At 43.3% G+C, this 25,143-nt stretch overlaps 2 protein-coding genes and 1 long non-coding RNA gene across 4 annotated transcripts; 2 read left to right on the top strand and 1 right to left on the bottom strand.

Moving 5' to 3' along the window:
* Positions 1 to 2,941: 2,941 nt before the first annotated feature.
* On the top strand, positions 2,942 to 3,897 carry LOC115768381. Its single transcript, XM_030712954.1, has 2 exons — positions 2,942 to 3,277; positions 3,340 to 3,897. Exons 1-2 carry the CDS (start codon positions 3,223 to 3,225, stop codon positions 3,600 to 3,602), a joined length of 318 nt encoding a protein of 105 aa, XP_030568814.1. The 5' UTR covers positions 2,942 to 3,222; the 3' UTR covers positions 3,603 to 3,897.
* Positions 3,898 to 11,554: 7,657 nt separating this feature from the next.
* Positions 11,555 to 12,175, bottom strand: LOC115768387. 2 transcript variants are annotated; one of them, XR_004018519.1, is made up of 3 exons: positions 12,038 to 12,175; positions 11,842 to 11,947; positions 11,555 to 11,771 (listed from the first exon to the last, which is right to left on the bottom strand). It is a non-coding gene; the product is annotated as an uncharacterized LOC115768387 (long non-coding RNA). The 2 variants fall into 2 exon arrangements; XR_004018518.1 differs by having other exon boundaries at positions 11,557 to 11,771; positions 12,000 to 12,173.
* Positions 12,176 to 20,162: 7,987 nt separating this feature from the next.
* Positions 20,163 to 21,171, top strand: LOC115768370. The gene has a single exon (XM_030712943.1). It carries the CDS (start codon positions 20,240 to 20,242, stop codon positions 20,606 to 20,608), a length of 369 nt encoding a protein of 122 aa, XP_030568803.1. The 5' UTR covers positions 20,163 to 20,239; the 3' UTR covers positions 20,609 to 21,171.
* The last annotated feature ends 3,972 nt before the right edge of the window (positions 21,172 to 25,143 follow it).

Here is a 25,143-nt window from a genome sequence, read left to right as displayed (position 1 = left end):
TATATTAACGAACACAAATGTCATTGCCATTTATAAATTAGATAAATAAATATCTTCAAGCTACAATATAGGTGCCCGTATATCTTATGCAGAGAACGAATCACGAACGATCTACTTTGTGGATCCGTCCCCATATTTCCTCAAATAAAAAAAACAAAAAATACTGTTAAAGGTGGAGCCTTGCGCCTTGGTATGTACACTCATTTGGAAGCAATATTTGGTCCCGAAAGTTGTAAATGTTTCGATAATAAACATGAAAGTCATTCAAGAATGCATTTGCCATCGTGCAGGGAAGAAGCACAACCGCTGCGTAAAATGCGCAGCAAGCGCGGCTCTTAGCGGTTTTCGATATAATTCGATCAGTGGATTTTATTAGCGTATAACAGTCTAGTTTGCCTATAGCTGGGGCCCAAGCTGTCATGTCCGCAACAGGAACATTGTCGAAGTGTCAACGCTGCAACTGGCTACTGACAACGCCTATCAAATTAAGCAAAACAAAATTGCATTAGGGCTGAAAGTACCCACAACAGACTGCACCAGTATGCATGAGTGTGGTGTGTGTGTGTGTGTGTGTGTATATGTGTGTGTGTGTGTGTGCGACCAATGTCGGCACAACCAAAATTATTCATTGCACAATGCGGTCCAGACAATTTATGCTAATCAACATCAATCGATTTGCATGCCATGCATATGACCAAAGCATAAAAGCCGGTCAGGCCAATGGTTACCTCCGCCTCCTGCCCACAGATGAAGTGGCAGCGGTTGCATATGGATTGGACAGGGGTTTTATTGCTGTTTATTGGGCGGCTGTGTGGGTTGTCCGGGCTATTGCTGGCATTTTGCAAAGTGTGTGTTCAGATGAATGTTCGAGTGCGCCAAAGTGGACAATCACTGCTATGGGTAATTGCATATAACGAAGTGGATGCTCTTTCAGTCAGGCGACTAGTTGCTGTTGTTCCTCCTGCTGCTGCTACTGCTGCTGCTGTTCCTACTGTCGATGCTGGTGCTGCCTGCGACAGCAATAATTTCAAACTGTTTAAAAAAAAGGGGGGTGAAGCACGGGCATTGGATTGCAACAACGAAGAACAGTTGCTCTACGAGAACTGTGAAGTTTCAGTATGCTTAAATGTTATAGCTAATTTGTAATATATTAAAATACATTTTTGGTCAGATTGCATAACAATTAGTATAACCGTTTGTGAGTTTGGTAATTAATTTCTTAACAACAAAAAACATACTTCGTTAAACAGTACTGTATTACAGTACTGTATAACATTTTTTTATAACAGGTTTATATAACATTATAGTTCAATTTTTCAATTATTAACAGTCAATTTCAATTATTTGATTACTTTGTTAAATTGCAAGCATACATTTTTTAGAACATCTTATATAACAGTTTCGTACAGCGTATTGCTAAACATAGCCATGTTAACTTGTTTTAACCCTATATTAAATTTCATTTAACAGTTTAGTATACAAGTTCAGTATAACAGTTTAGTATAACATCTTTGTATACCACTTTATTTCTATTAACTGAGGTTATGTTACTAACTTATTTATCTGCAGAAAACATTTTATATAACAGTCTGTGGAACAGGCTTACATTTATATAGAAATTCATTTATGGATGCTTAACTTGTGTATTTTACTGTTAAAGCCGTTTGTAAATCACATATTCATTGTAAACATATGCTCTGATTATAAGTTTCCACTACCAACAGCTTGATTGATCATTAAACTTGCCCAATTGCACCAATTATTAATACCCTCTAGATCGAGAAATGGCAGAAAGGGACTCATCATTCGAACCGGCTGTATAACAGTTGCATATAACAGTTCGTGTAGAAAACAGCATGAATATAATTAATTAATCTTGATAGGTTTGCATACGAGTCGCTGCAGCTGTCTGCATCGCATGCACACCCGCTGGGCAAAGCGGGCCAATCCACTAACTAACCCATTCACCCAATCACTAAACCACCAAACCCACCAAACAACCATTTCATATTGGCCACCACCTGTGCCAGCCAACCCGTAACAGTTTGCAGTTTATATGCGGCTCTTAGGCACACATGTTGTCATCACTGCCATCATCATACCCCCCGTCATCATCATCATCATCATCATCATCATTATCATCATCAGCCTCGTCATCGTCATCTCATGTCATTGCTGTAGCTATAGGTATGCTGGGGCATGCTCATGAATTTGGACTGTATGGCAAATGAACTTGGAACTTGGACCAGCTGCTGAATCGCACAACGAGCCACATATCCACACTCAAAACAGCTAAAACAAATTTGAAAAAAAATAAAAATAAAAAATAAAAAGCCAAAGGGAACAGTTGGCTTTAAGCTGCCGAACTTTAAATTCGCTTAATAACCTCTATATATAAAAAATATTTCTCTGACTGACTGACAGATGATCAATGTAGTTAGATAGATAGATTGACTGATATCTATTTACTGAAAATTGTATATATGTGATTCACTTGAGGCGTGTGCCACGCTTTTCGTAAGATCCACGATTCCACGCTGGAAAAAGGAAGTCAAAGTTGAGGACGTACTCCTATTATTAAAATAATAATAATTATTATTGTTATTATATGAAAAACATTCTTCAAGCTCTTGCCAAAATCGTTCGACCTCTGTGTAGAGTAAAAAACTGGTCATAGAAATGTGCAAATTTACTCGATTTTCGCTGTGTGTGAACAGTTTTGGAAATTTGATTTTGCGCTGGAAAGGGAAAGGCAAAAGGATTGGGGAACTGGGCTTAGGCTGGGCAATTTTGTAATTGTTTAGCATTCGATGCTGGGGGCACAGTCGTAATATTTGCCTGGACATTTTGGTAGCCTTTCGGTCAAGCAGGCGTAGAGCTGACTGATTCGAGCAGAGGCAACTCAGAAAGCCATGAGCTTAAATCAGAAACGAAATCGAAATCAGTTCAAGCAGAGGTCGATTTTCTATTTGTATAGCTCGAAATTGTTCTTTTCAAAATTGTAGGAGTTGTGCGCCACCAAACAAAGAGCACACAAGCAACAAACATAATTGATAATATAAGAGATTATATTAGCATATTTATATATAAAATATATTTATATATTTATATATATATATACAAAATATATATATATATATATAATACATAATCCAAATCTCAGTGGATACGCAAAAAGCGAAGGAACGGAAGGAGTAAGAAACATTTGCGCACTTCAGGATTATGTTGCTTAAGGATCAGCCATCGTTTAAGGAAGTGGCCAAGGTATTCATAGTTGGTGAGTGTAGCCCTGAATTTCTATTTAAATCGAATCCCAGCTCAATTGTCATCCATTCACAGGCCTGGCACTGCGCTCCTATGTAGCCGATGGCGATGGACAGCAACGTCGGACGTGCTTTGGGCACGAGCTGTCGCGTCGCATTTGCATGGCCGCCAATCGGCAGCGGGTCAACAATCGCCATCGCCTCCTCAAGTTCATGTCCCCGGAGCGTCTCAAGGATTATGATATGAGGAATAAGCAACGTGCCATACAGCAGCAGAGGGAGCTTAGCCACAGGGCTCAGGAGTTTGCGGCCAATACAAATCTGAATTCCAAGTTATAAACGAGATACCCAAACAAAAACCCATACTCCAAGTTTTTCCATCATTACGGTAGTGAGCGGAGGGGCGGGTTATCAGTTATCAAGGGCTCGGGGCATTGCAATTAAGTAAATCATACTATGGAGTTGTAAATTGCAACATCCTCAAGCTGCAAGCTGGGGATCTGCCCAAGCAAATCTTCCTCCTGCTCGCCTCATGGAACACAGCCGACGCAGCCAGTGTTGGCACTTTGACTTTTTGCTTGTGGTATCTAGCTATTTATACTGATTGTGAGAAAATCGTTAAAAAAAAGAAAAGTATTTTGCTTTTATACATTGGTCTGAAAAGGCAATAAATGAATTATGTCAGTTGTAAGATTGCAAACCTGTTCGGTTCACGGCTTGCGTCAATGCCTGACCTTAAGGTTCGGGTTCGGTTCGGGCTAAAGTTTATTAATCGTTCGTCCGTATAATAATTTCTTCTGAAACTTTACATCTGGAGACTCCCAATAAGATAACTATACAACATGCTTTCATAGCAAGAATCGATCGAAAATTAAGTTCATATGAAAAACTTCTCTTTTGTAGACAACCTCAGCATATTCAAGCTTTACTGTGTTTATATCTGTAAGGGCATTTAATCTTCGGCGTGCCGAATGTAACCTCTTTCTTCCTTGTTGACAATCCACTGTCTGCCCAGTATTTGTATTTTACTCTCTTCGCTCCCATTTAGTCAGCAATTGTACTAGTACAATTAGCAAAGGCAAAACTAACTAGCAGCAATTCAGGAAAAATGGTTTCAAAATTTCAGAATCTTCATCCCCAAATCGCTTTTCCAATCAATCGAATCTCAGACTATTAGAAAAAAATATTTTAATGTTTTCCATTTTACAATTTTAACCTAAAATAATTGCTTCACGTGCTCTGTGCAAGCAATGGGCTCCACATTTCCATTCTTGGATGAGGACGCCGTTTTCCTTGATACGGAAGAGCTCAGAATTATTACATCAGCCAGACCTCTCAACTGCCTTCCATCACGTGTTTTAAGCATCTGAAAGTTGTCTGAAAGAAACTAAAATTAAAAAGGTATCTAAAAAGAATTGATCAGAAAATCTGATCGGGCAACTTACATAAATAAATATAACTTAAAGGCAAAAACTACCAGTTTTAAAATAAATATTCTACTCAATTAGCATTTTTTCATTTCTTCACGCGTTTCTCAAAAACTTGAAGTGCACTCTCGACCACGATGCGAGTTGTACTGAGGATTTGTGCTTTGTAGTTACCCCTGGAAATCTAGGTGACCGCTTTGAAGCTGCTCAGGTTACTAGATTGAGTACAATTATTGAATGATTATACGTCCAAAATATACCCTTTAAGTTTTGCTGGCTGCGAGCTTAATAAAGAGGGGTTAAAAGAGGGGGGCATCCCAAACTTGAATAAACAAATGTCGTATATGCTATATTAGCTAGTGATTAGATCTAAGTCTTTTACGCAGAATAAGTCACATGAGAATGACATCCAGCAATAAATATTATGCATTCACAATTTTACATGCCTCTGAAAACAGAGTATCTACTAGTCGATCAGTCTGGCCCTAGTTGAACGCTGTGTTAATGTTTTGCTGTAAAGTAGAGTAGCAGATATTGAAACGAATATCTAATGTTATGCTTGGTAGGTGAGTTGCTTGAGGATCAGCACTGTGAAGCCAACATAAGCTGCTTTTTAGCTAATTTCTCGCTAAAACTAGCTACTTTGCCCGTCACATGCAGCGCACACACATACACACACACACGCTCGCACACAAAACTTGAGCTGGAGCTAAGGCTGAAGCTGAAGCTGAAGCTGGGACAACTTTCGGCAATGAACCTCAATGTGCTGCAGGGCAGCCCAAACGCTGGCCTAACACATCCTGCCAGGATATGCACAGCAGTGGCCAGAGTTGCATGTGCGAAGGAGGTGCAGGTGGAGGGTAGACTCGCTGTGGCATGCATGAGCATTTGTAAAGCTTCTGTTGCTGCATTGTTCCTGCTTAATTGTCTGCAAGGACAACTGGCAGGCAGTTAGGCAGGCAGGGCTACGACAGCAGTTGCATAATTTTTGCAATTGTCGCAAGCCATAACTTGGTTGCAGGCAGCGGGCTGGCGGGCAACCAACTTGCAACTTCAACAAGCGCACACACACACACCTGCCAGGTGAGGCAACTGTATGCACCTGGGCATCCTGTGCGCCGCCCGCCTCGGGCCGGGACACTGCCACAACGCAACAACATCATTTTGTGCATTGCACTGCCAGCTGGCAACTTGGGCGAAACTTTTTGAGTGTAAATAATTGTCGGGGCACCGGCTAAAAGAAATACAACCGCAAAAATGTTGCAGCAGCCCTACAGGCAATTCCTTTGTTTCTGCTGCTGCTGCTAGAAGGTGTTTGCCTTTTTAGGTGCTCAGCATTTATGGATATTTATATGAATATTGCCGTCCACCCCAACGCCCACTGGCGCCCACCCCAACGCCCACTGGCGCCCACCCCAACAATTAGTCGCGCCGAGGATAAACGTCTGGCGTCGGGCTTGTCGGAGCTCTCATCTGGCCATCTGTCACCATCTGACAGCAAAGTTGCCGGAAAATTGTCCCTCTGCCTGTCTATTTGGAGCTTCACATAGCTGAATCACGAGTACACACACATGTGCACACATACACACGCACACATCACACACAAGTGCATTATTTGAATGGAGCATCTAAAACTTTTAAATGCCCAAAAAGTATTCAAAAGTGCTCTCGACTGCATGCTTGGACATTTGACAACACTGGCTGCAACTCTAACAGGCATTGCGCCCATCACTATTTGAGAGCGTAACTTATTTTATCATGATTTTAATTGCTTTTATTATTTATATTGCAATTATATTTAAGGCATTACTGAATCAACGAAGGGCTAAGCTAAGAGTGACTTATTTCAGAATGGACTTTGTTCTGACTGACTGACTTGACCAACTCTAGAAAAATCTACACTGCAGGTAGGGCAAAGTGGAAGTCAATTTTTGCAGAAAAGACAGATAAGTACTTCGAACAAACCCTGCAGAAATTGATTTATTTTTTTTTTCATCTCATGGGCTTAGCCCGAAAGGAATTAAACTTTGGTGTCATATGTAGAGATTGTTAGTCTAATACCTTCTAGTCAGGTTCTTCCAGATCTTATCTCTTATCATCAACATTATAATTATAACTTTTCTATGTTTTATTATTTTATTATTTACTATGCTTATTATTAATATTAATATAAATTTTATTATTCTTATTTTGATTACTCACGCTCTTCAAACCAAATTTTAAGCGAGCAATCGCAGGATACCTGGCATTAAGTGTCAGACGTTTGGGTTACGTGTTCTGTATTCTGGCTGACGGCTGAGAACTGAGAAACATTTCGCATAGTTCGGATCGTTATATTTTTATTGTTTTTATTGAAAAAAAAAAAAATGGCAGACATCATTACCCTTTTACAACGTTCTACTCTCAACCCGGGTGCCCAAGTCTTTCAGCCCCGTGGCGGGGACACTTTGGAAGGTGAGTGCAAGATGTTGCAGCAGCAGCAGCAGCAGCATCAGCAGCAGGAGCAAAAGCCGCCGCACTACATTGTGCACAATAACAACAATTGGCAGCAAGTCGGCCTAGAGTCACAGCCGCAGCAGCCGCAACTGCAACAGCAACAGAAGCAACTGCACTACGTTGTGCATGGCAATAACAATTGGCAGCAAATCGGCCAAGATCAACAGCAACTTATATTGCAGCAACAGCAGCAGCACCAAAAACAACTGCAGTACGTTGTGCATGTCAATAACAATTGGCAGCAAGTCGGGCAGAAGCATTCGCAGCCGCTACTGCACCAACAGCAGCAGCAGGTAGTCCAAATGCAGCAGCCACAGCAAGAACAGCTACATTACGTTGTGCATGGCAACAGCAATTGGCAGCAGATCGTTACAGAGCAGCAGCAGCAGCAACAATATCAGCTGCAGCAGCAGCAACAGCAGGTTCAGTATGTTATGCATGGCCCCAGCAATTGGCAGCAGATCGTTCAGGAGCAGCAACAGCAACTGCAGCAACAACAGCCGCAGCAGATCCAGTATGTTGCACAAGCTAACAATTGGCAGCAGCTCGTTCAGGAACAGCAGCAGCAAATACAGCAACAGCAACAGCAGCAGCAGCAACTGCAGCCGCCAGTCCAATACATTGTGCATGGCAATAACAATTGGCAGCAACTCGTCCAGGAGCAGCAGGCAGAGCAGCCAATTCAGTATGATGTACATGGTAACAATAATTGGCAACAACTGGCCCACGAGCAGCAGCAGCAGATATTGCTACAACAGCAGTTGCAGCTACAGCAACAGCAACAGCAACAGCAACAGCAGCAGCAACAGCAACAGCAACAGCAACGACAACAGCAGCAGCCACTTCAGTACGTTGTGAACGGCGGCAGCAACTGGCAGCAGATCGTTCAGCAGCAGCAACAGCAGATTCAGCAACAACAGCAGGAGCATCAGCAGCAGCAGCAGCCGCAGCATCCGCAGCAGCAGCAGCCGCAGTATGTTGTGTCCATCAACAGCAACTGGCAGCAAGTCGTCCAAGAACAGGAACAGCAAATATACCAGCAACAATTACTGCAACAGCAGCAGCAGCAGCCGCCACTACAGTACGTTATGCGTGGCAATTGGCAGCAAATCTGCGAGGAGCAGCAACAGCAGCTGCAACAGGAGGAGCTGCAAATAGAGCTGCATCAAGGGCAGCAACACGAGCAGCCGCAGTCACCGCAGGAGCAGCTTCAGCAGCAAGAGCAGCATCCAGATCAACAGCAAGAGCAGCAGGAGGAGCAGCAGGAGGAGCAGAAGCAGCAGCCGGTTATGTGGATACCAATTACCCAGGCAGTGCCGTCGGGCAATTCACCCTACGTGCTTATCCAGCCCTTGCCATATTATCAGCAACAGCCGCCGCCGCCGCCGCTGCCGCACCCAGAGCTAAGTCATGATCAGCCCGCCGGCAGCAGCCCCGATAGCGACTACTATCAGCATCAGCAACAGCAGCAGCCATTTCAGGCACAGCAGCAGCAGCAGCAGCAGCGGACATTTCAGACAGTAGGTTATCAGCAAGCGGCTGTCCAGCCGCTCACCACATATCAGCAGCATAAGGAGGAGCATCAGCAGCAGCTATCCGATGATTTCTCACGTTACCAGCAGCCCAAGCAGGCGATGACAGCTGACGTCCAGCTGAACTATTATGCCCAGCAGGCGGGAAAGAGCTATCGGCTGCCAGTCAAGCCGCTGACCTATAAGACAAAGCAACCGAAGCAGCCAAAACGCATCATGTACGCCGCCCGACGTGGCCAGCAGCAGCAGCAATTGGCGCAGCACTTTGAGCAACAGCAGCAACTCCAGCAGCATCACCAGCAGCAGCAGCAGGTACCGCTGGGACAGCAATATCAGCCAATCAATTCGTATTCGTGTTCGAAGTCATATCTGAACGCCTATCCCAATACCATATTCTATACCAATCCGATACGCATTAACGGATGCCGGGCACCAGCTCCGACAGCCGCCGCTTTGATCCAGTGGAACGAGAACATTTTGGGCGCTCTCCTCAGCCTGATGGTGGAGCAGGGTGAGCCGCTAACATTTGCATTCATCCTGACCCAGCTGTCCGTGCGCCTCGGCTGCCCGGAGGAGATAGTCAAGCGTCTGGCTCCCAACGCCATGTATGAGGCATCCAACAAGGGCTACGTGCGCCGCATCAATGGCTGCTATGTCCTGGGCGTGGATCCAGCCATTGTTCAACAGCACTTGCTGCAGTAGCAGCAGCCGCAAACGCAAATTGTTTGAGTTAATAGTTTCTGTGAAGCCGGAAGACCCTCAAGAGTACGCCACACAAAGAGCACACCTGACTTTGCAGTGATACGGGCAAGGAAAGCGTCAGGTCTTTGGCATTTATTTGTATTGATTTATAATTTATGAAATAATAAAAAAATTTCTCCAACGGGGAAATTGAGCAATGTTCCTCGTATGCTCATAGCGTGTGCTCACCCACTAAGCCTTTTGCAATAATACCCTGTAAAAATGAACTAGGGCTAGCATTAGCAATTTATTTTAGTATAGAGCATTAACTTTGAAAATGAAAAGAATTCAAGGTTCGGTTCGGTTCGTAAACCCACCTTTTAACATCTTTAACTGTGGCTGTGGCTTAAACTTATTTGTTTTGCCTATATTTAACCTGATTTTTCCAAGACATTTCCGCTGAAGACCACTTCAGACATAGAAACAGAGTATCTGCCAGTGTGCCACTCGCAGCACAGCCTTTTGGAAATGTCAAGAATGACTTCCGTGCGACGTTTATCAGCTCCTGTGACATCCATCACAACGGGCTGGCAACACCCAGCGACTCGATTGTCGAGTGCTACGATTGGATCCAGTGAAAGGAACTCGGCGGACTTTTCGTGTCGGGCATTAATTGCAAGTGAAATCACTTTGAACTTCATTAAAAAGCAACTTAATCAATTCGAATCAAAGTTTGCCAACGCACCTGCAACACAGACCCTCGCCACACGCTCTTCATCAACCCGCTCCTGCTACCCTTCCCCTTATGCCTTCCGTCGCTTAATTTTTCTGCTGAATGGCCTAAAAATTATTAATTAGCCTCGTCGCAGCCAGTTTCGCGGTGCCGTTTGCCCGCTCCTTTGCGCCCTTTGTTTGCTGCACAACTTTTCTCCTCTCCTTTTCCTCCCCCCTCCCTACCTTATCGTCGGCCTACTCCCCTGCCGTTGCGCCTGCTGGTGGCTCCCCGCTTGCCCCAAGTCAGGCAGCTCTTAAATATTTCATATTTAATTGCGCGCGTAAGCATTGCAACCCTCTAACACTGCGTACACCCAATCCCCAACACACCCTACACCGCTCCCCCTTTCAACCATGCCTTACCTGGCCATGTAGCGTTCGAATGCGAAAAGGAGGCAGAGACCGTTCAAAATTGGTAACATTAATAAAATTAGCCCTGTCGAGTGGGGCATGCCACATGCCCCATTCTATGCCCCATTCTATGCCCCATTATATGCATCATTCTATGCCTCATCCCCTGGCTCATTCCATGCCGACACCGAGTGTTGAGCAGCTATTTCATTTTTCACTTGATTTCCGACACGCCCACCGCCTTTCTGTGCAAGTAGAAAAATACCCTTTAAAATCTTATTAACTAGCGTGATCAAAGTGTGTTACTGCCTTCAAACATTGCCCGCCCGAAAATGATGCCACGCCGAATAATTGGTGGCGCCTCCAGGTGTCCAAGATGTTGGCAGATTTTCCGCCCCCTCCCCCTCTATATTTAGGTAAATCGCAAACACAAACGACTTCTTGATGAGGGTTGTCTCTGCCGCAAGTTAATGTCAAGTGCTTGACAGGAGTTAAGAGCGAGAGACTGAAGGATAGACAGAGAGAGATAGTGAAAGTGGAGGGGGATGAGAGGGAGAGGGAACAATAACCTTTGAATAGTCTGTAAGTCTATAATTATGGATGCAATTAATCTAATATTATTGCCGTCTTTTATATCAAAATATTTTCATCTTTGATTTGATTTGAGCTCCGAGCATATCCCGAGGCATACATTGTTACAAGTCCCTAAGCATCTTCTGTAAAGCCAAGAGTTTGACAAGACCATTTTCTTTAGAATTTCGAGAATGAAAATTGAGTAGAAAAGTGAGTTGATAGGTTTTAAGTTGTATTTATGTGGGTTGGCCGTTTAGATATTATGGGTTTCGACTTTGTTTCGTCCTTGCTCCAATAATAAAATGCGATTCTCCATTATCATAGCTTATTTCTGGCTATCGATTTTCTACTCAGACATGATCTGGACACAATTCTCGGAAGTTCTATGGCAAATACCAATCGTCTTCCGGGGCTAAGGAAATATTCTGGATACAAGGCGCTGAAAATCGGAAATTTCTCTTTCATTTATATTTTCACTCTGCAATTTTGAACATTTAACCAAAATAGATTACAAAAATTTAAATATGCAGCAAGTTTTATCGATATTTCAATTATTTTTCTTTTGGTATCTACACGAGACTTTCAAGACCTATGATCAGCACCAGAATTTTTGATGTCATAAAAGTATTCACATCCCAGTGTAATACACATCCATTATTCGTATTGGTTGGGTTCTGTATAGGACAGCGCAGAATTTGTGGAAGGTTGGATAATATTAGGGGGGGGATTAACTAGGCAACTTACTTCATCTGTATTGTGTTGCTCATGTTAAGTCTTTCGCATGGCAGTGGAGAAACGGGTTAGTCGTCAGGTTGCGAGCTTCAGCAATCGCCGTCTATGATTATGAGAGCTGCAAAGATTTAGATGATATAAAAAATATAAATACAAAAGACAGAAGTTACCTCTGGTAATAAAATACAAATATAAACATGAAACTAACATGAACGAAAAGAAACGCGCACTTTTTGCTTAATATTACTTAAACATGTTCCTATTTTTTTTTGGTTCCCTTTTCTTTTTTCTGTTTTCAAGTCTCTTTTTCCAAAAAGTGTAAGCTGTTTTTATTTTCGATGCTAGCCTCAGCTAGATGTGAGTGGAACTGAATATTGTTCGTGTGTAGTTTCTCCAGCAAGATGCGGATGACAGCTATCAAAATTCTCAGGCTACTCATTTCTCATTTAACTGCCTACATGCCTGCCAATTGCTTCCCTTTATATTGAGTATACACTGTACTGGGCTTGTGGGCTTAAAAAGCTAACAGAGAGCAGCTGCTGCACCTATGTTTGGCTCGCTCCCTTTCCGTTCTTTCTCTCTCTCCCTCTCCCACTCTCTCTCTCTCTCTCTCGCCCGCGTCTGCCTATCTTTGTCACAGCTTGTCAACTTCAATTTGACATTTATTTTGTTGTGCGAGTTTTAACTGTGTGCGGTTGTGCGTTGTTGTGTGTGTGTTGGTGTGTGCTTGTGTTGCCGGGCGTGTGGGTGTGCGTAATAAGCCACATTCGTTTATTTGAAACCCGCTTCAATTGTAACACACACTCGCTGCGATTAAATAACCATTCAACCAGACGACGCCACACCTCGCCTCCCACCGACCGCGACGCCCACCCCACCCCACCACACCGCTGAGTGCAGGCCTGCACGCCTTTCGTTGTGTGTGTGGTCAGCAATTTGATGTTGCGTATGCCCGACTGCAACTGCCACACCTCTGCAGCCGCCTAACCACCCCGCCTAACCCCTCTTCACATATTGTGGCTTTCATAGCTGTTTTCATTGCGGCTGAAATCCTTTTCCGCTGAGGCATCGGAGACGCGGCTTGAATGGTAATGGGCCAGCGGCAGCGGCAGCGGACGTTGGTGGTGGAGGGATTGGCTGTTGCTGCCACAGTGCGACGCGGCCATGATTCAGAAAGGGGCGGGGGAGGCTGGCATTCGCGTTGTTGGAGCGGGGGCGTCAGCACGCACGACTCCATTGTCAAAGTTTTGTGTGTCATTATTGTGGCGGTTGTCGTGCGAGTGTGTGTGTGTGTGTGTGTGTGTGTGTGTGTGGATGTGTGTATATGTGTGCGTCTGTGCGTGCATGTGTGTGTGTTGTTGTCATTATTGTTTTTGCCGTCGTTGTTTTTGCTGTTGCGAGTTATTAAAAACTTTTGCCCCCAGTGGGCCGACCCGTTGCCGAACTACGCATCCACAATGCACCCCCCTCCCTGCCCCTGGCACCACACAACCCACCCGTCTCAGCCCGCTGCAGTTGCTTGTTTTCATTTTCATTGTGAATGTTAATTACTACAACGGCGACAACTGGCAAAGTCAGCGGCAACTCCAGCAGCAGCTCTGCGCCCGGGCCATATAGATTCCATTGAAGTATTTAGCCCCATCTAAAACTACCAAACCACCCCCTCCCCCTTCCCTAAAACACCACTCTTCTACTGTCAATTTTTTTCTCTTGTTTTCTCCCGTAGCCACATAATCAAACTTGTTTACTTTATGTGACTTTTATGTGAATTAAGTTGCATGTGGATTCGCCTTTCCCTCTCTAATTTTTATGTCCATTCTATCGCTCTCGCTCTCTCTCTCTCTCTCTCTCTCTCTCTCTCTTTCTCTTTCTCTTTCTCTTTCTCTTTCTCTCCCTCGCAATCTCATCTCTCTCTCTCTTTTTGCCTGTCACCCTTGTGTTGATGAGGTTGACTGAACTTTTTGTTGTTGCTGCTCTTAATGAGTTGTGACTCATAAGCGGCCGCCTCTGATTACTCATTAGTGTAAACACCTTTCTATGCGATTTTCAACAAATGATATCCATTTAAATTGATGGTTATTATAATGGAGTCTTATAGCTTCCATGCACATCACTAGTATCGAACATACGGAAAGGTTCAGAACATCTTCATGTCACTTTAAGTTTTTACTTAATCGCCAAGTTAAATTAAATTTCAAACAAATGGCAGTATTTACATTGATTGCCAGCGAGTTAGCATGTACTATTGTATTTTTAGCTCAGGTTCCTTTTATGAAACATAGTGCCACATGTACCACATGTATAGCTTATATATGTGTGATAATGTATAATTTATACCCCAAGCAGTTCTGTATACCCAATGTCCTGTATGCTCGAAATATACCCCAATTAGGGCCAACATTTAGCCATGTATGTTCCACTATAATTGCGCTCATAATTGAATTACAGCGTACACTTATTTCCACTTACCACTTAACAGTTGCCACAGGCAATACAATCGCATGCTTGCAACTTGCTGCTTTTGTTGCATGTATGCAAAAATGTCACAGCTGTTCGTTGGTGAATCTCTTGTCATGTGGCTGTAGCTGTCGCAAGCTTCTAGTAATATTTATTTTTTCGGGGTATCTCTGTCCAGATGCCAGGTGAAGGGCGCGGATAGCACCTGGCCCCAGTTGGTGTCTCTGTCTGCGAGCTCTCAGCGTCTGCGTCAGAGCTGAGACCTGTCTGCTGTCTGCTGATTGCATCTCATTCGCAACTCGATGGTGCCCTCTGTTGTCTGCGTGCGTCATGGCATAATGCAGACTCTTCTCTCTTCTCTCCTTTTTTTTCAGTGCCGTTTACTCACCATCTCTGTCTTTAGCTCTTTCTAGCAGTATTGCTAGATTTTCCACTAGAGATGGACAGGTAAGAGAGTCGAGCTGCCGTTATAAACCTTAATATACTTTGCGCAGCGATTGTGCTTCCTCTTCCTTAAGCCCCAAACTGTGTGAAATACATTCTTTGATAACTATGGTGTTTCTAGTCCACAACTTTTGAAATTTAAATACCTCAAATATAGCACAAACATGCGCATATATACCAAAGCCCAAGGTTCTACATGAAAAAATGATATTTTTTGCCCATAACGATGGTTAAGTTTCACAATCATCGCGGCTATCGTGTCACGAGCCCACGCTCTCATCTCAAGTTCTTAAATATAAGCTAAGTCAATTTATCGCATAAGGCCAGCTGAAGTCTTAAGCTTAGCGACGTCTTCGTAGACTGTCGGAGCAGGATGCAAGTCTGCTGCTACACAGTAGCAAATCTCGCTCCCTCTCTCTCTTACTCCCCCCTCTCACTCTCCTTCTCTCTATTCTCTCTTTCCTGTTGGCATTGTCTTTGGTCCACGAGCGTCTACGGCTGCTTTCCGGGCCAAGCTGAACGCTGCGCTCACGTACGAAATAATTATAGCGCAAATACGTGTTCCGCATATGCAATTCGTATAGCTCACAAGCTCAGACATTGAACCCCCCCTCACGCTTGAAGACACCCACGCATAAACGTCTTCGGCCAGAGCTACCCCAAATACAGCCCACCAACCCCCTTGCTGCCTTGTCAAGCCCTTGGTTGCCATTTTGTTGCCATATTTATTTTCGGCAAGCCCATTTTTAGGCATATATATTTTTTGGGGATCCTTGCGAGAACTGCACCCCCACCTCTTACCAATACCCTTTTAAAAACTTGGTAAAAGTTGGTTCCGTTTTTGTTTTTCGAGTTTTTTTTTATATTTTGGGACTTGTTTTTCCCATGTCAAATACTCGTTTTTTGTGCCTCCCTCGCGCTGGCATTGTTAACCGTTTTTTCGTTGTCTAATATTGACGGCTTTTTATTTCGATATTAAGTTTACACACACCCACACAAAAACTTGTTTCGACCTTTTCCTTTGTCATGATAGAAAATCCAAACGCTTTAGGGGTTTTTCTTTGTTTTCTGTGGCATCATTTGGCTAAGTCGTTGATTACTTTAAGTTAACTTTAAGTAAGACTATCTGTGCCATCTATATTAATTTATCTTTATCTTTTTTTACGTACATAGTTTTTGAACATTTTGATAAAATAATGCAGCATTAAATTTAGGTGTTGCCCATTCTGCGGAAAATATTGCAAGCCATAAATATTTTCCTTTAAAAGTTGCGGGCTATATTTGATTTCCACCCAAAATTGTCATCAACTCATGCCATAGATGCTTTGGGGCTGAGACTTCCTCTACTGCTATTTACTTTAAGCCAAATCATTTTTTAAAAATAAATATAAATTTGTTTTTCGTGCAGCCAGTCTTGTGTAAGATTCGGTCCATGGTAGGCAATACACTGGAACTTTGGACTTTGAAGGCCTGTTCAATATACCCCAACTTCCATTATTCCTTATGCATTTGCATTTGATTGAAATGTTAAAACTCTTAAGCCTTGGACATATAATAGCATATTGCATGAGTGGGAACCATTTTCTGCATAAAATATACAAACATATACTAACGTGTTAATATGTAACTAGCTGGTATTACCCGGCTTTGCGCGTGAAACTTATTGTGCTCAAAATTTTAAATATTACCTAGTATAAGTATACGGCCGTGGAAAATTGACATCTAGCCATGAGACGAACAGTTTCGGCCCATATTAGTCTTGATTTTTCATATAGATCCTTAGAAATGACCCACCGTTGACCCCCATTTCCACCAAGGAGGAATGCACTTTCCAAAGTCAGTCGACTGACTGATAGTTATATATATGTATATATATGGAGATATCATCGATACCAAATTGGTTTTATCCCATCCACAACACTGAGTGACATTTCTTCAGAACAAAGTATGCATTTTTTAGCGTATGCAAACTTGTTGAGTTCCTTTGAGATGATAATCGCCTCTGCCAAGCTGATCATACCCTAATTTTCCATGACTTTAATTTGTGTTGGGGTAAACTTTGTTAGTCGCAACGACTAGAGGGGGGTTTCGCTAAGCAAGGGGCTGGTTCGGTTGGGGCAGCCAGTGTGCCACAGCTGTTGCATTCTGCGCCTAAAGTGTGCGTTAACTCAACCACAAAACGCACACGTTCCACACACACACACACTGAACGTGGGTATATGGTTGTGGCTAGTTGTGTGTGTGTGAGTGTGTGTGTGGGGGAGGGCAGATACGAGTTGCTAAAAATGGCTTCATGGCCGAAGCGCGCCAAAAACTGGCAAAACTTTGCGCCAAAGTCCAACATATGTTACTGTTCATGCATGTTAGCCCAGTTAGTCAGTCAGGGCGACAGCATAAGGGGCATAGGGTGTACGTGTGTGTGTGTGTGTGCAGGACTGCTTACTTAGTTTAGGCTGTGCATCAGTGCGAGCACACACACACACACATGCACAAACACGCATTCGCCCAGCTGGCTGTCAAGGCAGTGTAATTATAACAAGTTTTCAAGGCATTTTCTTCTACGTATATATTTTTTGTGTTTCGATACCCTGTATGAGTGAGTAGCTTGAATGGGTTGCATGTCAAAGACATGTTGGGTAAATTTGGTGATGTCAGACTGAACTTTTTGTTCTCTTTGCAATTTAAAAGCTAAAAACGCTCTTGTTGGGCTTATGAACTTACTTAAAAGGGTATGTGTTGGGTGTATATGCTGAACCTTGCTGTTAATACTGAAATTTAATTTATGCAGATATCTTGGTTTACTGAACTTAAGAAAATAGATTATAATTAACAAAGAGTCGGCCAGGATGAATCGGATGGAAACCGTAATTTTTCAAATGGACAAAGTTCAAGTGGAATCTGTAAGGGATAATCTAGTCTGCCCTACTGCAGCAGAACAATATGTTCTACATTAACCCTATGAAAGTACAGGGCATTGTCAAGTCGTGCTGTTATGCCTTAACTCGCCTTACAAGTCACTTGAGTTATTCTTTTCTTTTCTTTGCAGCACTCGTTGCCTAAAATAAGTTTTTGATAAGAAAGTTATGATGAGTTTTCTTCACACACACATACGCTCGTACACACACACACACACACACACACTGTCGCACAGTTGAGGCATGTGTGTGCGCAGCTGTTGATTTTGGCCAAATTAGTGCAAACACGTCTTGTTTTTCAGTTACGAACAAAACATATGCAACTAATTTGCAGCTTTTTGGCCAGAACAGAGCTTTCAGCATTCGCAGCCGGACACGCCCATTCAAGCATTGAATCGCAGCTGCCCTTCGACCTCGTCTCCTGCAATTGCCCCCGCACATCCTAAATGTTCCCACACTTTTAGCCTGACGAACTAATTTGCATTGCAAGCACAGGTTCAGGTCGGGCAAGGTAGAACTCCCGCCCGTCTGTCTGCCGACTGTCAAAAGTTTATTTATTTGACACCAACAAAAAAGTTGACACAGACACCACTGTCAGGCACACACACACACACACACACACACACACACACATGCACACAGCCGGTGGGCGACGGGGCGTGGCTTGTCACAATGAAATCCGTTTATATGCCTGCCCAAAATTGGATTACAATTGAGTTGTAATTATGCGACAACAAAATGTGGTTGCTGTCAGTGTTTGTGTGATGAGTGGAAGGTTGGCGGGTGGAGGGGGGTGTTTGGGGTAGAGCAGTTTTGCCGTTTCCGCAGGCATTTCCATGCTTTCCGCCCCCAAACGCCCTTTCCCCATTACCGCTGCCCTTACTTTAGTCATCTGTTTTTCATGTTGTTGCGTCTAGCAACATCTTTTGAAATTCGCATTTTGCATTAATTAAAACTGATTTAATTAAAGCGCCGTCGTGTCGCTTTTAAGTCATTTCTGTTTCGAAAAAGGAGCACAGCTTAGATGGAATCCAGACTCTAGTACACGCCCACCACTTGCCACCTTGCCACACGGCCTACCTCAGTTGAGATACAAAGTGCTCTCGACCTGCTTGCCAAAATTTCTTTCGAGCGACCCCTTAAAAAGGTGAAAGTTTAATTAAATATGCATCAAGTGTGTGCACTTTGATTAAGGACAAACTCGTGACAGCCTATGGAAAAAGCAAAGTCGCAAATACTTTGGCTACAGTAAATACTCGAATGCTGGCATTTTCTCAAATCAAATCAAAGTTTTGCTTGGCTTGTTGCTCAGTATTTTTTACTCAACATATTTAGGCTCTTAGAGAAAAGGGTGCACTGTGGCCAACTAAATTCTTCTAATTACTTCTAATAGCACAAGAATTACAAAAAATCGAACACTTTGTTTATAAGAATATTTATATTTTATTAAGAATGTAAAGTTAATGCTACTGTCGAAGGTTTGAAATGCTTCATAGATTGTCAGATTGTCCGAGTGAATGACGACTTTCGCAGGAATGTGAACCTTGTAAGTCAATTATAATTCAAAATGTAATGCCAGTGTACTAGCTACTATCGCGAACAGCCGATAGCTGCCACTAGAAATTTTAACTTATGATAACTACTGCAGCAGTTTCCTGGGTAATGTTCTCGTTACATGTTACTCGTTACCTTATGTTATGTAGCTCTGGCTACCACTGCAACGAGACGTGAGAATATTAAAATTTTTATTTGGTGAATGTTTTCGTAAATTAAAGCTTTCCAAGTCAATGAATATTCAAGTTTTAAAGCTAGCGCAATCGCTTCTCGTTACTTTTGCAGCGAGAAGACGATGCAACGAAGTAGCGAATAAATGTTATGAATGGCATTGAATAAGATCTCTGAAATCAGTCATATTTTAGGTAATCCATAGCTGCCATTCGCTACTTTAGCAACGACAAGTGGTAGCTTTTTGTCATTACTCAATCTTTCCCGAATGAGAGATTTATGACTTATTTAAGCGTAAAGTGCAGCAAGCTATTCGGTAAAAAACTCGTTACTTTAGCAAAGAGAAGTAGGAACTCTTTGTCGTGACTCAATAATATTTCACCCGGGCGAGATTTGTGACGTATTTAAGCTTTAGGAGCAACAAGCTCTTCGGAAAAGCACTCGTTACACGTTACTTTTGCAACGAGAAGACGATGAATCAATGTCGATGTAAGCCGTGTTGATCAGCATAGGCCAAGAGTCAGCTGTGCTATGTTCAACATGTATTATATCCACTGAACGAGCTGTTTACAAACTGAGTAGCCGCTGGGATTTCCAGTCAGAGCTACTTGGTTTAAATAGCTGCTAAATTCTTTTTAGACTATAGATCTGAACTATCAGAATTTCAAATAATTTTAAAGTTTTTACTTTTGTTTTCTTCCCCCTCCCAAATTCCGGTACAAATAAAAAAAAAAAAAAAACCAAGCCAAAAAACCAAAAACCAAAAAAAAGCTCAAAAAACCCAAAAAAAAAATAACAAAAAAAAAAATTAAATAAAATAAAAAAAATCAAATACATAAAATTATAATAATAATAGATTGAAATCGACAATGAACCCTCCCCGGGCCAGACAGTTGAACATGCGCCAGCGTCGGCCCCAGCCAGAGCTGCATTGGGGACCCAACGAGGAGCAGCAGCACGAATACGATAGATTCATACCACCGCTTGTGGCCGCTCGCTTGCAACACGAGAATCCAGTGGATGTAGCCAGGTTTGTCCAGAATCTGAGGATTATACTGCAGCGTCAGCGCGTTCACTTCGATATGGGCGAGGGCGATGGGGTGCACGTGTGGAGCTGGCGCCTGCCGCCCCGACCCATCGATCAGGATGGCGGTGGCGATGATATACGGCCGCGTCGACGGCCCCAGCCCCAAATGTTACCGGCAGCTGCTGTCCGGCTACCCGAGGTCCGATACTAAGAAGCCCCCGACACTAGCAGCCGAGTGGTGCCGCAACTAACCCAAGCGGCACTGGACTCAATTTGTGGCAACCCTCGGAGCTCTCTCACTCACTCGATTTGTGTGCGCGCCAGTGGTGCACAGTGGCGCGTTTTGTGGATGTTACTGGCACAAAATGATCAATAGGATAAGTGGGATGAATTGGCGACTAGAATCGGGAGCTGGTGAAACACATCCATCTGGCCACTCGCCAACTCTCGCACGGTCTCGCGCTCTTTCTCTCTTGCACGCCTACACACACTAAACCATCTCACATTGTGTTTTATTATTATTATTATTATTATCCCAACCAAAACAAAAAAAAAAAAAATAAAGGAAAAAAAAAACATGTCTAGCCCCAGCCCGAATCCCCCGCCCGTACCATCAGTTGCCATCCTATTTGGTTGTCTATTTCTGGGCAACGGGCGGCGAGAGGCCATCCAACAACATCCAAAACTGGCTGGCGGGGAACGGAGCGGACGGCGGGCGCAGAACGCACGCATATAATAATTTCCTGTTCAATGAGCAATTACCGTAATAAAGATACATCTCGGCTACTCTATTATACGCATCGCATTTATAACCCTCCTTCCGCCCAACACAAGAACGGAGATTCGGGCTTTCGTCTAGCCCTAACAATGACGACGATGATGCTCATGCTCATGATGATTATAATGATGATTTTGATGACTGTGGAGTGACATCAGCTCCATTCAATTGCAACTCTCTACTCTGGGCATATTGCAATTGTTTACGCTTAGCTGGGGGCCTGACAAAAGCTCTGACACTAATTTTTTTCGTTTAGTTTTGTGGGGTTAGACCGTAATTGAGCAGCAACAAAGGGCAGCTAACTGAGCCAAATTCGGAAAGCAGGCGGTACAAAGTTATAAAGCATGTCGGGATGATAGAGAAAGTCTTTAGTCAGGCCTAGGTTGGGTCACTATGACATAGGAGAGGAGAGAGGAGTTAAGAGAGATTCCATTCGAGGAATTTTTCTTGCAATTCTTTCATTCCATTCCATTTATTGATTTTTATTACCTTCCAATATCATGACATTATATTTTGTTATAACGGAAAGTATGAATAGTCACTATTCCCAAGAAATAACGTAGTCTGATAGTTGGACTTAAGCTCTCTCAAGTCCCGGTTCTTAGAACAACTTTCCTTTGAAGAACTGGCCAGTCAACTTGCCGCTGGGGTGCTTATTGACTTCATGGCTTGATTTCAGAGCTGATTGGTATCACATGAAACCACCTAGGTCAACAAGCCTTCTTATCTTCAGGCTTCTAAAAGCCTCCGGAAAGACTGGATCTCTCTGGTTCGAGTGACCCATAGAAGCTCATCATCTATCCGCAAAGTGACGAAAAAGGTTTGCATAAATGTGAAATACAAATTATAATTATCTAAAATATAAATAAAATTCTTCCATATTTCAATCTTTTTCAGAAGGAACGCCAATCTGAATGCCGGAAGAAATCGTGACCTCAGCACTTCTGTCGTCAAAAAAGCAAGTGGTAATACCGATGACTTTAAGCATACAAAATTGCTACATCAATTATGTGAATAAGGGTTGCTGACTAAGGGATTTCTGTCGGAGGATCAAAAGGATTAGTCGGCAAGGAAAAGGAAAATTTAATGAAGTTGTGGTTTGTATCCCAGGTATGATCGATTTTTTAGATTCATAAGACATTTATAGCTTTAAGGCCATTCAAATTCTTGACGACATCTGCCTTGCTACAGTTGCCAATAAAGTTAAAGAGCCCATGAACTCGCCTGAAACAGGGAGGTAGAATCCTTTTATAGTATAGAAAATCTTGAAGTTGGCTTCCGTGACGCATTTCCGATAATTGGAAATGGAAATAAAAGTGTTGGCACAAAGAAAACTAATGTAATTATTATCGATTACTTGAGTTGAATACTTACAAGAACAATATAGACAGCGGAAGAGTGAGAGGGAGAGAGACGGTGCACGAAAAATAGAGCAAGAGATAGAGTGTGATGCTCATATGGAATGCAGCTTTAAGGTTTCGCCACAAAATAACGCGTGATGGATGGTAGCAGCTAGGGAGATGCCAGAGCCCAGAGGGAGAGAGAGAGAGAGAGAGAGAAAGCTGCCATTAGAGAGGCAGACGAGAATGGGAATACTCGACAGCTCTGCAGTTGCCATTAGCAGACAATGTCGAGCTGTCAGACAATTGAAGGCGCGTCTGCGGGTGGGAAACGGGTGAATTTGGTTGAATTGGATTGAGCCCGATGTGGATTGCGGCAGGCAGTGCCGATGCTTTTGTTTCGTTCATCAAGAGCACATTTTATTGCTTTATGAGTTTAATGAAGTGTTGCCAGCCCATTCCCATTCCAATTCCCAGCCCCATACCCAACCCCTAAGACAACCCGGGTAGCCCAACTGAGTGGCAACCCTTCGCTTCGCTTTCACTTTTCGCCTTGACAGCCAGTGGCTGCCAAAGGAGCGAGGGCGGTCTTGTGCGGCTGGCAACATATCAAACAATTCTGACAGCATCCAACTGACTATGTGAGTGACTGGCTGACTGACTGACTGACTGGTTGACTGATTGATTGACTGCCTGACTCGCAGTCTGTCTGACTTTCGTTCTATGTCTCGGTCGCATGTAATGCATAAAGAATGAAGCTTAAATAAAAGTTGGGAGATGAGAAATAGGATTAACTTGTCACACAATTGAATTTAATTTTCCATACACACACACACACACACACACACACACACACACACACACACACATACACACACACACACACACACATCCATCCGCACACACAAAGCATCTTGAAAGCTGCTCGCTTTGTGCCAACTGCCAGACAGCTACTTCAGCTGCCTGTTTTTGGGGCTCCGGATTGTTGTTGTTCCCGTTGTTGGTATGGTCTATTACTTTCACATTGGGGAATTGAGCAGTTTCATTTTTATCTCTCTCTCTCTCTCTCTCTCTCTCTCTCTCTCTCTCTCTCTCTCTCTCTCTCTAGTACCTACCTCTCTCTCGCTCTCTCTCGCTGAGCCGCTTTTGTGGTAATCTTGTGATACTGTTTTGTAATGAAATTACAAGGTTCCCAGATTTGTCAAAGCAATCAATTCTTTCATATTGGACTCTTCATTGGGTTTCTGCACTGAGATTAAGGTTCTGCTTTGCGACCTATCCGCCCCTCAACACCGCCTCTTCACACCCCTGTCTACCCCTCTGACGCTCCTGTTCATATTGTCCTGGCAAATTGTTGAAAGCAAGCTAACCTTTTTTGGTACTCACCGAAATGTTGGCAATCTGATTGATCTCCCTTTTCCGCAGGCTGCGGCAAATATTTTTGTGCCCAAAAATGTGTCACAATCATTTTTAGCTTAGCAGCTTGAGAGTGAGCCCAGCAGTCAGGTATTCCATGTTGGACTGTATAAGCACTTGGAAAATGTTTAAATCAGATATAAAAACAATAATAACGGATATCTTTGGCACGTCGAAGATTAAAATCTAATTTTTGTTTCTATGCTTTGGTATACACACATTTCTTCTATGTTATATTAAGGGCCCACCAATGTCATAGTGTGAGGTGTGAGGAAAGTAGAAGCTCAGCTGCTGCGTATTTAAATATGTGAATCATCCATCAATTAGTTGACTGCAATGCTGCAAGAAGCCTCCCAATTCAACCCCTTCCATGCCACGCCCCGTACAGCTGTTGCTGCTGTTATCGACAGGACATTGGCTATGTAGCGCGCGTGGCGTTCGGCTCTTATCCTTTGATTAGCGACAACAAAGAGCGCCAGACGTTCATTAACTGTCACACAAATATGGCAAACAATGGAGAGAGCGAGCAGGGGAGTGTGGAGTGGGAGAATGTGGGACATATGCTAGCTCTCAGCATTGGGCAAACTGTAGTTAGGTAAAGATCAACCTTAATTAAATAGTTGGGCATTCGAAGAGCTCCTTCAGCCGAAATCCTTTTCGTGGGGCAACTTTGCGTTACATTTCACATAAAAGAGTCTAATCCATTTGCCCGATACTTATGCACGCCTGCACTCGGGGGATTAATAAACTCCAGCCCCAGTCGCCGCCTCAGCATTGTCGCAACCACCGAGCGGCGCTGCGCACCACCAAAATCAATTTCAACTGTCAACTGTCAATCAGGCACCAATTCAATCACGCAACGCTCTGGGACTTTCAGTCCTCATCTCGGCCACTTTTCCGTCTTGAAGTTGCTTTCGGGGGTTGTCGGCAACGCTCTGCGGTTCGGCTTTAAAGCATTATAAATTATGAAGAAACCACTAAAAATGGGCCCATGAAATTGGAACTGACTCTGAAACCGTTTGTTCATGTCGCAAACATTTGCTCAAGAAATTTTTATGAATTACTCGCACAATCGCCACGATTCAAGCCGCCAACCCCTCGCATATTTCTGGCCTGCACAGATTTTTTTTTTTGGTTATGTATACGAGCTCGTATTACCCATTTACAACTCGGCGCTCCAGCCTATGCTTAACACGGCAACAAGCTGGTCAA

The sequence above is a fragment of the Drosophila novamexicana genome, unplaced genomic scaffold, assembly GCF_003285875.2.
Source record: "Drosophila novamexicana strain 15010-1031.04,08,12 unplaced genomic scaffold, DnovRS2.1 tig00001762-arrow-arrow-pilon, whole genome shotgun sequence".
Lineage (NCBI taxonomy): Eukaryota > Metazoa > Arthropoda > Insecta > Diptera > Drosophilidae > Drosophila > Drosophila novamexicana.
Note: the sequence above shows the minus strand (reverse complement) of the source record. Positions and strands in the feature narration are given on the sequence as shown.

Excerpts from the sequence above, each read along its gene's own strand:
- LOC115768381 (XM_030712954.1), top strand. The coding sequence starts at position 3,223 with ATGTTGCTTAAGGATCAGCCATCGTTTAAGGAAGTGGCCAAGGTATTC. Across the intron at positions 3,278-3,339 it reads GGCCAAGGTATTCATAGTTG|GCCTGGCACTGCGCTCCTAT; the intron begins GTGAGTGTAGCC and ends ATCCATTCACAG.
- LOC115768370 (XM_030712943.1), top strand. The coding sequence starts at position 20,240 with ATGAACCCTCCCCGGGCCAGACAGTTGAACATGCGCCAGCGTCGGCCC.